The 13,682-nt window shown below is 43.1% G+C and overlaps 1 protein-coding gene across 1 annotated transcript in view; it reads left to right on the top strand.

The window, feature by feature from the left end:
• The window catches only part of PAH (phenylalanine hydroxylase), a 40,536-nt gene extending 26,854 nt beyond the window's left edge, over positions 1-13,682 (top strand). The window contains exons 5-13 of the mRNA XM_009288380.1: positions 842-909; positions 3,702-3,898; positions 4,267-4,402; positions 5,710-5,779; positions 8,037-8,093; positions 9,120-9,215; positions 9,547-9,680; positions 12,674-12,789; positions 13,409-13,682. Coding sequence (XP_009286655.1) covers positions 842-909; positions 3,702-3,898; positions 4,267-4,402; positions 5,710-5,779; positions 8,037-8,093; positions 9,120-9,215; positions 9,547-9,680; positions 12,674-12,789; positions 13,409-13,452 — 918 coding nt within the window. The 3' untranslated portion in view covers positions 13,453-13,682. The remainder of the gene's footprint in view (positions 1-841; positions 910-3,701; positions 3,899-4,266; positions 4,403-5,709; positions 5,780-8,036; positions 8,094-9,119; positions 9,216-9,546; positions 9,681-12,673; positions 12,790-13,408) is intronic.

The raw sequence follows: 13,682 nt of genomic DNA, 5'->3' as shown, positions 1-13,682 counted from the left end.
GTTGCCCAGAGAGGTGGTGGATGCCCCCTCCCTGGAAACATTCAAGGTCAGGCTGGACGGGGCTCTGAGCAACCTGATCTAGTTGAAGATGTCCCTGCCCACGGCAGGAGGGGTGGACTAGAAGACCTTCAGAGGTCCCTTCCAACACAAACTATTCTATGATTCTATGATATTTCTTATCCCTGGTTTTATTGGTAATTAGTTGCAAAAGTCAAGCTCCAAGCCACAAGGTCTATTAGACATTCTCTGTAGTAATTAAATCCCTTCAAATGGTTGAATTTGTAGTGCAAATAGGGCTTTTTGGCCTGCTAAGTGCCTACTGTTCTTCTAACAGTTTGAAAATGAGCACCTTTATATGTGGTTCATGCTGAAAATCTGCCTAAAAAGTCTGACTGAGTTGATGAGTGTGTTTCTAATGCAGTTTAACTCTGCTCCTCTAGACCAGCCCAGCTCTGCTAAGAACTGCAACAAGCTTCCTGAGAAACCAGAAAGACATAGTTATCTGAGTGCCGTTAATGAGGTGTATTGCTCTTGTGGGAGCACCTTACTGGCACTGTAAAGGAGCATGTTTCCCTTTTTTGTAGCAAGTGGAAATGAGAAAATGAAAGGATTTGGGGGGCGAGAGGTGCTGGGAGGGTGTGGCTGAATGGTTGCTCTGGTGGCCCTGCAGACGGGGAAGGAGCAGTGCCCTGTGTCAGCAGGGTGCAGCGGAGCCAGGCAGGATGAAGACAGCTTCTGCACTTCTTGGACTGCACCAGCTGTGCCCAAAGGTGCTCGGTGAGAGGAAGGCTGTTCACCACCTGCACTTACGTGAGGACTGACCATTGCTCTTTCTCTTTAGGGGTTCAAAGATCCTGTGTACCGGGCCCGGAGGAAGGAGTTTGCGGATATCGCCTACAACTACAGACAGTGAGTGCTCAGTGCATGGGCAGAAAGCAAGCCCACATCTCCTGCCCTCTCCTAGGGCTCTCACCCTGCTGGCAATCCCTGTTTTTCCACAAGCGTCCTGCTGCTGTTGGCTTTTCTCTGCTATGTGTTTAAATCTTCCTGTTCGTGCATTTATCCCCAGATCGCAGTAAAACAAAAGTAAATTGTTCCAGGCACATGTTCAGAAGAGAATGTCGCCTCCCTTCTTTCCCCACAACACCCCTCTTCCCCGGCTTTGTTGTCTAATTGAGCAGCAGACTCCATTGCTACTACAAAGACCTGAGCATTGAATAAAGCCGCTTCTGGTATTCTCCCCATTAAACCAGGGCTGGGGGAGGAGTGCCTATCATTTACATTAAAGCAGGAGCTGCATACACTATTAAAATAATGAATAACTTATGGTTCTGATGCTAATCCAGCGCCTGATACTCTACTTTTATCATGTCTGACCCAGCTGCAATCAGCAATTTGGGCTCTCATTTCCCAAGAAAAATAAATGAATAGAGATGATAAATTCAGTTAGAACAGGCTTGCTTGATTGCTTTCAGTGATCAAATCTGGAGGAGATAAAATTCAATTCCCAGAGCCACTCACACATTTACATCAGTACTACTGGGCCTGATTCTTGCTGAGACTGGTAAAAATTGTGATTGCAAAGGATAAAGTAACATATGTTGTACATTTAGGGCTCCACTTTGCACAGGACTGCAATGAAAAGATAGTCCCTGAGCCAAAGAGCTAATAATCTAATCACAAAATGAGAGACAAAATTGGACTGATTGATGGAAAGTGAAAAAAGTCAGGACCCCAGTTTATAGCTAGAAAATTTGGATAAGACTTTGTGGCCAGATGTGGATGGATCTAATGCCCATTTATAGGTATCCCACAGAAGATTTACCTTTCCTGGATAATGGATAGCAAATTCTGGTCTCTAGTTTGCAGGCTTTCATCAAATCCTACATAAAAATAAAACAAAGAACATGTTAACCACTCCCTACCCCCAAGACTCAAACTGAAACCATCTTAGAAAGATGAAACCATTATATCCCAAAATGTAATTAACTAATATTTAGTCTTTTATCCAGATCCTCAGACACATCGGAAACAGAGCCTATACAGACCTGGAGCTATGTCCCAAAAGCACCTTCTATGTGAAGTTCTTGGACTTTCCAATAAGGTCTTTCATAAACAGAGCAATAAGCAGGTTGTGAAAGCCCACGTCTGGGCTTCTGGGGCTTGTGGAAAGAAGGCACGTGATTTTTGTGACTTTGGGCGTTGATTCAGGAAGGCCCAGATGGATCTGTGATGCCCTTGCTCTGGGTGCTACACCTGGCAAACGTGCCTTTCAGGGTCTACAGTGGGGAGGAGAGGTTGAAGGGGTGTCTCCAGCATAGCGGGACAGAAATGCAGAGAACTGGGCAGGAGGAGAGGGACAACCAAAGTTATCAGTCTTCATGGGAAGTATCTGAAAAGGCAAATGTGCTTAGTTTGTGAAGTCAGCTACAAAGGTGAGGTGGGTCTATGGTTGTTTGTCTTGTACTCTTCTTCCTGCTATCAATTTCATCCTCTTCTGTGTCCCTTCTCTTGCACCTGTTTTGTTCTCTTTCCTCCTGTTGTTTGCCTCTCTCCTTTGCCTTTGCTCTTTTGCCTTCTCTCTCGATACATTTACCGGTCATTTTTGTTGAATGCTTAATCTCCCTGACTTCTCTTTTCTTTGCTTTTAGCTTGCCTTTTCCCTCTGCCTTCCTTTGCTTCTGGCCCTGTTGATGCCTGAAACTTTTTAATTGAAATTTGAAAGGTTTTAAAGCCATAGCTTCCCCCTATAGCCCTGGAAGGTGACTGAGGATTACTTAGGAGTGCTGTAGGAACAACAATTCCCCAGCAATCCTCATAATTCAACATGATGTTTAAAGCTCCACAGATCAAGGAGGGCTGATACAGAGAGACAGAAAATGACGGTGCTCCAGAGGAGCTGCCCTGAGGCTCAAGGAAAAAATGAGGGAGTGGGAGATGGTGGGATGTCATCAAGAGTTTAACAATGGGTCTCTGGGGCTTGGAAAGCTCCAGCATTATTCCAGCAGTGATGTTAACCCTATTAAGTTACTTAAAACCCTTTGATTTTGCAAAGCTGCTGGATTCACCTATGGCCCTATCATTATTTTGAAGGAATTGACTATTCACAGGAGGCCAAACTACATTGCTTGTGATTGTCTAATTCGTGCTAGCTTCAACAGGCCTGAGGGTGGGATTTGACTCAAAATTACTCATTACAATTACAAAAAGTCAAACTGGCTAGAGTCTGCATCTGTTACAGCATAAAGCACAGATCAGAATTTCTCTGCCCCTCCAAGAAAGAGAGTTTTCTGGAGCTGATGATTTTCCTGTTGTAACCAAAACAATTAATGTAATGTGTGTTAGAGCAAGAAATACAACAGCTGCTCCATATCTAGAAATGCAAATAAATTGAAACTAACAACCAGCAAATATTTTTAGGAGAACATCTTGATAAGACAAATAAACACTAATTTATTTTTACCACAATAGTGCAAGGAGTTGTCTAAAGGCCAGTGTCTCAGCTGAGGTCAGTAGACTCCTTCCCAGTCTGTGCCTAGCGGCAGGTGAGGCTCCTTTTGCACCTACATGTCAGACCAAAGGCATCTCCCCTCCTGCACCAGCAGCTCCTGGCCAGTCCATGTAAAGCTCCTGAGTATGATGCTGGTGACATAGGACATTTTCTCTGTCGCTCCTATGGAGGGTATCCATTTTCTTTCCAGTGGCCAACCTATTCCTCGAGTCACCTACACGGAAGAAGAAAAGAAAACATGGGGCACTGTCTTCAGGGAGTTGAAGAGTCTCTATCCAACTCATGCTTGTTATGAACACAACCATGTGTTCCCACTGCTGGAGAAGTACTGTGGTTACCGGGAGGACAACATTCCCCAGCTTGAAGATATTTCAAAATTCTTGCAGAGTAAGTTTGAAGCATATAAAAGAACCAAATCAAATGAAAGGCCACAGCTGTCAGTGGGGGTGGTGCTTCCAGAGATGGAAAAGCAGTCCCTGCTTTATCACAGGCTCCCTGTGGTGCTTGGGCACATCACTTAGCCTGTGTCCCAGGTCCCTCTCTAAAACTTCCAGGGGTACGATGGTACAGATGCTCAGATACTGGGATGGTGGTACACATGGGTAGAAAATCCCCTGCTCTTTCACAACTAAACTCTGTTTAACATAAGGAGAGCAAAGAAAACAATTAACAAACTTTTTCCACTGTGAGGAGTCTGGATAAGGATAAATCAAGCACACTGGCTGTTTTTAAGATGCCATATTTTGTCCCTTCAGCCTGCACTGGATTTCGCCTGCGTCCTGTTGCAGGGTTGCTCTCCTCTCGGGATTTCTTGGCTGGGCTGGCGTTCCGAGTATTTCACTCTACACAGTATATTCGCCATGCGTCCAAACCCATGTACACACCAGAGCCGTAAGTACTTTGGCACAGAAAGTGTGTGAAGTTGCAGCAGACTAACAGCGGGGTCAGCCCAACTGATAATAACCATGTGGGACTCTGGGGCACTCCTGGGAACAGAGCTAAGGGAGAGTGGCCAAGTGACTACTCTCTTCTGAAAACATTTTTGGAAGATTTCTAGTCTTTTTAACAAGCTGCATCCTCTTCTGCAAGTTCTTATGGGACTGATCAGACAGTTTTGCTACTGAAGGCATACTTGTGTGGTGGCTGGGAGGCAAGAGAGCAGTGTACAAAGGCATTTAGCTTAGCTATTAGCACCCAAACAGTGGTGTGAAATCTAGTGCAGGAATGACTCAACATGTTGCAAGCAAGCTTCTGGCAGCAAAATAGAGGAAGCCCAGATCATTGATCCCTTCTCTTTTTCAGTTTTATGTTGTAATATTTCTCTCTGTTCCTGTCCATTGTCCTTTTCCACTTGCTGTTTTCAAAACAGTTTTCTTCCTCCGCTTCATATTGTTGCAATTCTTACTCCTCTCCCTTACTGTTTCTTTGCTTCCTACTTCTTCACACAGCTTCCTTTTCCCTTCCATTTTTCTATCCCTCATTCTTCTGATTTCCTCCCTGCTTCTCCTCACTCCATTCTCATTGTGTACAAAGCCAGGCTGAAATATCTTCCACAGACCTTGCCCTCCTGGGACCATCTTATCCCTCTCCCCTTTCCATCTCACCAAATGACTTCTCTGTCTTTGAAAAATCTAGCAGTCTCTAGGTGAGTTCTTCCCCAAACATGACTGTCCAGCTGTCAACTTCAACTTGTGATGAAAATAGTCCTACCTGAGGAAGGGTGAGCTTTCACCTCTCAGTGGGAGGCTGTGGGCCTGAACATGGACTGGAGTTGAGCTCTTGAGGTGCATATTGACACCATGGTGAATTGTCTTAGTAGCCTGAGCTTCATCTAAAGAGGTTTCTTGTCCTTGAGACTGAAAAGTCCGTGTTCCCTTTGGTGGGGTGATTTCTTTCTGGGCTTTCCTGAGCTGGGTGAGCAGTTGAATGGATGGTTTTCTTCCATAAGGAAAAACGAATGTGTCATCCTTCCTCTGAGGATGTATGATGATAAAAGCACTGAAAACCCTGGAGTGTGCAAGCCTTTCCACCACAAGAATAATTTTAGAGCAAAATGTTTTCCCGTGAGTCTTGAGCATTATTTGCTGGTAGGATCAAATGCATGGCACTCCTGACTATGTGCTGACTCTAGGGCATTCATCCAGCAATGATGGGCTTTTCCTAAATTAAAGTTATTCAGATGTCATGTTTTCCTGCAGTGATATTTGCCATGAGCTGCTAGGACATGTGCCTCTTTTTGCTGATCCCAGTTTTGCTCAGTTTTCCCAGGTAAGTTGCTCAGTGGTTTTACTATTTTTATAATTGAACACACCAGAGATTAGGTAATTCAGAGGATGAACCAAGAGCTATGAGGGGTGGGGTGTTTATTAGCATATTGTTTAAGAGTGGCCAAGGCTGATTTATTTATTGCTTGAAATCTTGACACAAATCACTTAGGTGAACTCATACACCCAAACTCCAAACGTCTGTCCTGTGTGAGTTGTTTTTTTACAGGCAAACCCTTTGCGAAGCCATCATCCAAAACCTTTTTGTAGCTGTTGATCCTTCTGAGCAAAGTTAAATGGCTCATGAGTCAGATGAATTATTGCCCCACCCTGCAGTCCAAATGTTAGGGAAAGTGAAGATTTTTTTTGTTTGTTTTCTATTGAAACCACAGAGGAGGCTGAGTGAAGTGGGGAACTGTCCCAGCTGCAAGCATGGGAGAAGGCAGGAGAGGAGCTTTCTCTTTGGTAGTGTTAATGTCTCTGGAAAAGAAGCCAAACCTCAGTGAAGGAGTAAACTTTTGGCTGCATCTTACCAGAAAACATGAAAAGACAGGAAGAGAGAATGTCAGACAGAGAGAGGAAGGAAGGAAGGAAGGAAGGAAAAGGAAAGACAAGAAGAGAAAAAAAGAGACAAAGAAGGATGGAGAGAAGGACGGAAGACAGAAGGGTGGAAGGGTGGAAGGGTGGAAGGGAGGAAAGGAAGGAAGAAAGGAAGGAAGGAAAAGGAAAGACAAGAAGAGAAAAAAAGAGACAAAGAAGGATGGAGAGAAGGACGGAAGACAGAAGGGTGGAAGGGTGGAAGGGTGGAAGGGTGGAAGGGTGGAAGGGTGGAAGGGAGGAAAGGAAGGAAGAAAGGAAGGAAGGAAAAGGAAAGACAAGAAGAGAAAAAAAGAGACAAAGAAGGATGGAGAGAAGGACGGAAGACAGAAGGGTGGAAGGGTGGAAGGGTGGAAGGGAGGAAAGGAAGGAAGAAAGGAAGGAAGGAAAAGGAAAGACAAGAAGAGAAAAAAAGAGACAAAGAAGGATGGAGAGAAGGACGGAAGACAGAAGGGTGGAAGGGTGGAAGGGTGGAAGGGAGGAAAGGAAGGAAGGAAGGAAGGAAGGAAGGAAAAGGAAAGACAAGAAGAGAAAAAAAGAGACAAAGAAGGATGGAGAGAAGGACGGAAGACAGAAGGGTGGAAGGGTGGAAGGGTGGAAGGGAGGAAAGGAAGGAAGGAAGGAAGGAAGGAAAAGGAAAGACAAGAAGAGAAAAAAAGAGACAAAGAAGGATGGAGAGAAGGACGGAAGACAGAAGGGTGGAAGGGTGGAAGGGTGGAAGGGAGGAAAGGAAGGAAGAAAGGAAGGAAGGAAGGAAGGAAGGAAAAGGAAAGACAAGAAGAGAAAAAAAGAGACAAAGAAGGATGGAGAGAAGGACGGAAGACAGAAGGGTGGAAGGGTGGAAGGGTGGAAGGAAGGAAGGAAGGAGGGGAAAATGGACTTGATGTAACATCCTGCTCACAAGACAAAAGTCGACTTGATGTTGTTAGTAAGCACTTAGTATTGCCCTCATGCTCCGCTCTTTCCCAGAACTGGGGTTTCCTTCAAGATAAGCTCTACTGCACCTTGGCTTATTAGGATTTGACATGGTGATGGCTGCTCCCATGCTTTTGGTGTGTGGGTGTGTGGGGTTCTGATTTTGCATTGCGCAGTCCTCACTGGAGCAAACCAAGAAAGGTACCTGGTTATATACCATCTTGTGTGGCTGTCTTCTGGATCCAGCTATTGCATGCCTCCCAGGAAAGTCTCCATTAGCTCCTAAGGTACAAATAAGCTCTTCCAAATTGTGCCCTGCCATTCAGAAAAAATCAGTCATTCAAGGCTCCGGGAAAACTGCAATCAGGGCCCATCAAAACAAAGAGAAATATTTAAGGTGTGTGGGTGTGACTGATTTATCTCCTTTTGACCGTATCATTCTCTTAGGTGTGCATTGTAGATTGATCAAAAGCCTGTCAAAGCAAGAGGAAAATTTTATTTGACCTCAGTGGGCTTTGTACCAGGCACAAAGGATCATGCCTTGTAAATGACATTTGGACAGGACCCTTTGTTCATTTCTGGAGAGATTTCTGGTTTAAAACTGATGTTTCATGATAGGAACATGTCCCGTAAACATTTGTGTGTGGTAGTAAGCAATGGTAACATTTCAAATGTGAGAAATTACATAAGACGAGACAGGAAGAATGTTTGCAATAAACAGCTTGAAGAATAATGGTTTATTGTTACAGGAAATTGGACTGGCATCTCTGGGAGCTCCGGATGATTTCATCGAGAAACTTGCTACGGTAATTTAATAAATGAGGGCTCAGTTTTCCAAAGCATACTGTGTTGTCTTAATTCTGCTGCCACTGAAGTCACTGATAGAACTCCCATAGAGTTGAATGGGAACAGAGTGAAGTCCATGATTGGAAAACCCCACCCTGAAACAGTTGCATTAAAGGAAAATAACTTTGGCACCCCTTATTCAAAGTGACAGTTGTGATTAAACACAGAAGCCCAGACAAGATTTCCTCCAGCACAAACATATTGGGCAAGAAGACATTATGTGTTACTACATCCCCACAGGAAATTTCAGGAGGCAGCTTCAGTAGTTGTTCTACCTGTGAGTGTCCCTTCTCTTCCATCCTGCCAGGCAGATAATGTCCTCTGCAGTCAGTGTGGCTCACCTGAATCCTACTCTGAGACTACTGAGACCCAGAATTGCAAACTTCAAATAAAAAAAAGGATATGCCTGTGAGATTAGTGTCCCCAGTGCCAACTCACCTGGGCAAAGCATTGCACCATCTTTGCTGTTTCTGATAGATGAGGTAGTTCTTCTGAGCCAGAGCAGGTATCCCTTCAAAATGACAGACCAAGAAGTCAAGCTAGGCCACACATCATCTTCCTTCAATATTGCACTAACAGCCCATTCCCTCTTTTGCTGCTGCAGCTAGATGCAGCCCTCTGTATGAAACAGGACACAAACTTCTATCAACTAAAGTTCAAACTTTAACTGGGTTGGCCGGGCAAAATGAAATTTTATTGCTATAGTTTCATTGTCTCTGCTCTGCTGACAAATGTAAACATAGTAAAAGACAACTGTGTGTGTCAGGGAACTGAGCTGATTCGCAGGCACATTGAGTCTAGCACTGTGCCCTTTCCAGGTGAAGAATTTCAGTTTGTGGGGACATTTACTGTATTTATACAGTTGATATTTGACACATGGCAACATTTTAAATAGAAATGTAAACTCCAATTGTATTCAAATCAATGATGTGTGCCTGCTCTTTTTGATCAAGGAATCATATGTTTCTGTCTAATTTTCTTGCTAGGTTTATTGGTTTACAGTGGAGTTTGGACTATGTAAGGAAGGCGATTCACTCAAGGCATATGGCGCAGGGCTGCTGTCTTCATTTGGGGAGCTGCAGGTGTGTTCTATAAAACAACATTTCGAAGATGTTTATAATCGCTCAAATTTCTCTTCTGAATGTCTTCAGATCCTTATTTTGCTTCATACTTTGTGCACAGAAGTAGCACGAAATATCTACTTCATTGAAGAGCTCTAATAAATGTGTCAGTGTATACATACACAGGGGACTCATACCTGCTTCTTTCCTAGTAAGTGACATTGTCATTGTATTCCACAGGAGCAACTCTTTCCTGTCTGAAACTGGGTGGCATTCAGTAGCTCTATCTTTCTTTCACAGCAAATTCAAGCACTTTTTAACTGAAATAAATTTCTTATCCTTTTGCTCATAGTATTGTTTATCAAGTAAGCCTGAGATTCAGCCTCTTCTCCTGGAGAAGACTGCTGTGCAGAAGTACCCTGTTACTGAGTTCCAGCCTGTCTACTACGTTGCTGAAAGTTTTCAAGATGCAAAAGAAAAGCTAAGGTAATGCAGTCATTCCGTATAAGATCCATTTTCTTGTCCACTGCCAATGCAATGGATCCCATTGCCATAACAAGTCTTGGGTTGACAGTAATGTTTTCAGAGGCATTAGAAAAAGTTGTGCAATGCTTAAAGAGACTAAGCAGTTGTTACACTCAAAATCTTGTCAAGGGGAACATACCTTATACATGAAGCCAGGAATTTGTGTTTAGTCTAATTAAGAGTTTCATCTGTATAACCAAAATGCAACAAAAAATTATTATTAGTCCAACTGCAATGATACTAATACTTAGGGACAAAGCTAGCTAATTAATACAAAACAAGTCTCTTTAACAATACTATAGTTATAAGTTTTTGTACAAAAAATCACCTAGTATCTACTCCTTTTCCTCTGAAGTTATGCTCACCCTTACACTTTCTTTTATGTCTTAAGTCAACAGTTTCAGTCTGGTGGTGGGGGGTGGAGTTGTCAAGTAATCAGCATCTTGAGGTCTTCAGAGCAGGGCTGTGATGTTAATGAATGGAGCTTCTTCCTCTCTTTTGTGAGGAGGTGGATGGCGTTGATGCTGCTTTTCTTCCTCCTCAGCCCAAGGTTTCCTCAGGGCCATTTTTATGTTTTCTAACATGCTTTACATCTTGCTCTTTCTACATTGGTCTGCAAATCTATGTTACTTCTGACTTTAAAATTTGTTAAATGTTTTTTTCTTTGTCCCTTTTGTTTCCTCTAAAACTGTTTTTTTTTCCTCAGCTCCTAAGTTTGCTTTACTATGAATAACTGACCAGTGGGGAGTTGTTGATAGCCCAGGGACAACCAGCATAATTCTATGCTCGCACTTTTAAAGCCTCTGTTATCAGCCCATGCTGGTACTCCTTTATGCTGCATCATTACTTTAGGGTCAGACTTAGTTCACTCTCTACAGCATAACTACTTGCTATTCCTGCCTATATAAAAATTATTAATGATAGACATTGTAGCACACAGTTATTCAGAATTAAGCAAGACTAAAACAAATTAGGTAATAGCTGTAAGGTCATTAGACAATTGCTGTTACAGCTGAACAAAACTGCAAGCGAGCCTAATAAACCCAATCCTGAGGCCTGTGTGGTAAGCTTAATATAGAGCCTCCAGCTTGTAACCAGCAGTGTGTTTACAAGACTACAGGGCTACACAGTAAATCTTTCAGTCATCTGTGACTGAAATAGAGATTCAGTTCCAGTTCAACAAGACTTTGAAATAATGGTCCAGGTTCAGTTCTGGTTCTTGAAACAGGAATGCTCAGACTGTGTTTGGTGTTCAGCTTGGGTTCCACCTCACAGCAATATTTCTATTTCTGTTTAAAAAAACCACCACCATATTTCTGGATGTCAGCCAAGCCACTGGGGGATAGCCTTGGCTCACAGTCAACAAATTTTTCACTTGGAGATGCCACACAGGGACTTGTCCCAGACCTGCAGTGTCTTCTCTCTTTCTCTCTCTCTCCCATTCACAGATAAACACATACCTAGATGCAAGATACTTTGCTGCCCCAGGCTCCCCAGCTCCAAAGTCTTCCTAGCTACCTCCCCTGCTGCTTCCTCAGCCATCACAAGCCTGAAGCCTCTCCTTCTGCCCTTTTCTCTGGGGTAATACCTGAGAAAGATGGCCTTCTATTCTGGTTTGTGCTATTAATATCCTGCACACATTCCTATCTTCTCTGTATGCTTCTCTAACTCAGTAGCAAGTTCCTTGAGAAAATGGAAGATGCTGCCTTACTCTATAAAAACCATCTGGGAGCTTCTTTTAATTATTTCAGTGACCAAATTGGAAAACTGCTTAAATTGAAATAGAGGTCTGGGGGTTGGTCCAGTGCCTGTGTTGGTGGCTTGCACCTGGACATGTGTGTTTGGGTGTAATAGAAAACCTCCCTGAAAAAGTATTCTGAGGCTAACCTAAAATATTCCAGCTCAAGGCATTCATCTTCTAATTAGTATCTTACCTTCAGCTGAGATTTAGGAAGACTGTCTTCTAATGTGGATCTCTCCCCTTAGAAAAACTGGACTGATGCCACTAAACACTTTCATCCTAACCAACACAATTTTTTTCCACTGTCATACCTTGTGGCCTGCTCACACTGAACTCTATTTGAGACAATGACCTTAGCTGATAATAAGTAGGACTAAACTGAAGGAGCAATGTGGAGGTGGCATCTAGCATATTCCACTGTTCTGGGCATATGGGATTTACCATGCTGAGTCACAGTCTGTCTAGTGGGGCTCCATAATCAACTCCTGCATGCTTTCCTTCCTCTTTCAGCAATAACTTCAGTAATCAGAAGCAGATATATAAGCCAGTATCCTGCTGGGGTCTACAAGGAGCCTGGAACAATAGCTCTGACCATCTCATCCGATTCAGAGTCCTCCTTTCCACAGTTCTGTGGTTATGCAAAATAATGTTCTCCCAAGATACCAAAATCTTAATGTTTCTGCCATATTTTGCAGAAGGGAAGGCTGCAAATAAGGGGTGGCAAGAATCCTGCTTTACTCTATTGACTATCTCCTATCTTTGCAATGACCTGGAAGCCATTACCAACCATGCCAGAAGTTAGCACTCTGCTTGCTCCTAAGTATGCCAGGGTGGCATACTACTTGACCTTACTTTCCCTGAAATTGCAGACTTGGATCAGGATTCCTATATTTTGCATTACTGAAAGGAAAATGAGGTTTTCAAGTTTGGCAAATCCTGATAGCTACATAGTTGGCCTATACCAGGAGCAGTGTTGCCATGCAGATAGCATAGTTAGTCCTGTTTGGAAAAAAGCAAAGGTGGTAAGGACAAATGCAGATTCAAGCGTGTTACAGAATACTGTAGGTCTCAGATCACTCGGCAGGAATTTCAGTTATTTCCTCTCACAGATTTTCTTATTCCCCTCATCAAATGCACACACTAAGAAAAGAGTGAGTTACTGAAAAAAGGAGCTTTTCAAGTTTGTATGTGTGTTTTTGTATTTTTGCCTCAGGAAATTTGCTCAAACGATCCCTCGTCCTTTCTCTGTCCGGTACAATCCCTACACCCAGAGGATTGAAGTCTTGGACAATGCAAAGCAGCTGAAGAACTTAGCCGACACTATCAATAGTAAGGAACTACAGATTTGTTACCTTGAATTCCTCAAAACTTGGATCAGAAATAGCAACCACAAAGCAGATTTCATCTGGTTGCATTTAATGCTCTGAGCCTGACCAAGTTCAAGCAGCACATATCTCCTTTCTGGTGCAAAAATTGCTTCCTAACTCTTCAAGCTTCAAAATAGCATTTCCACTTGACTGTCGTTTGTTACATCTGAAATATCCAGTTTTAGCGGAGGTAGCACCTGCTAGGAAAGGCCAGAGGGCCTTGTGATGGATTCTGATGTGTGGCTCTAGCTGTTCTCAGTAAGGAAGAAAAGGAAAAGCTTGGCTTTAATCACATTGCCTTTTGCCATTCTAGCCTTTTTCCTGATACGTTTTCCCCCTAACATTGGCTAGCCTGCTAAAAGCCAGCACCCCTGATACTGTGAGCCATCCTTATATGGCTGATGAAGGCAAAGGGCTGACTCTGCAAACCTTACTCCAGTAAGACCCTAATAAATATGTCCAATGTAGCTTTTTTTTTTTGCCTTATTCTTTCAGGGAATGGATATAAAGGATAAACATACACAGGAGTGTTAGAAATGGGCTAGTTGTAGGATTAACTGCTCTGATTCTTTCCTTTGCAGGTGAGATGGGGATCCTTTGCAATGCCCTCCAGAAGATAAAATAAAGATTCGCTGTAACTTGCTAATCGCTGGCTACTGACTAGAAGCTGCCATGTGCAAATACCAGTCTTCATCTAGTCTCAGTCTATTATCTTCCTGTGTATTGCATGAATGCTTATGTTATATATCTTAATTACTATAGATTAGCGGAGAAAGAGACACCTACAGGTGACCCTTGACTCTTTTGGCCTTCAGACACTAATCCATTTTTTCTCACTAATGCAAAAAATCACCT

Source organism: Aptenodytes forsteri, unplaced genomic scaffold (assembly GCF_000699145.1).
Source record: "Aptenodytes forsteri isolate BGI_AS27 unplaced genomic scaffold, ASM69914v1 Scaffold56, whole genome shotgun sequence".
Taxonomy (NCBI): Eukaryota; Metazoa; Chordata; class Aves; order Sphenisciformes; family Spheniscidae; genus Aptenodytes; species Aptenodytes forsteri.
This window is presented reverse-complemented; position numbering and strand designations above follow the sequence as displayed.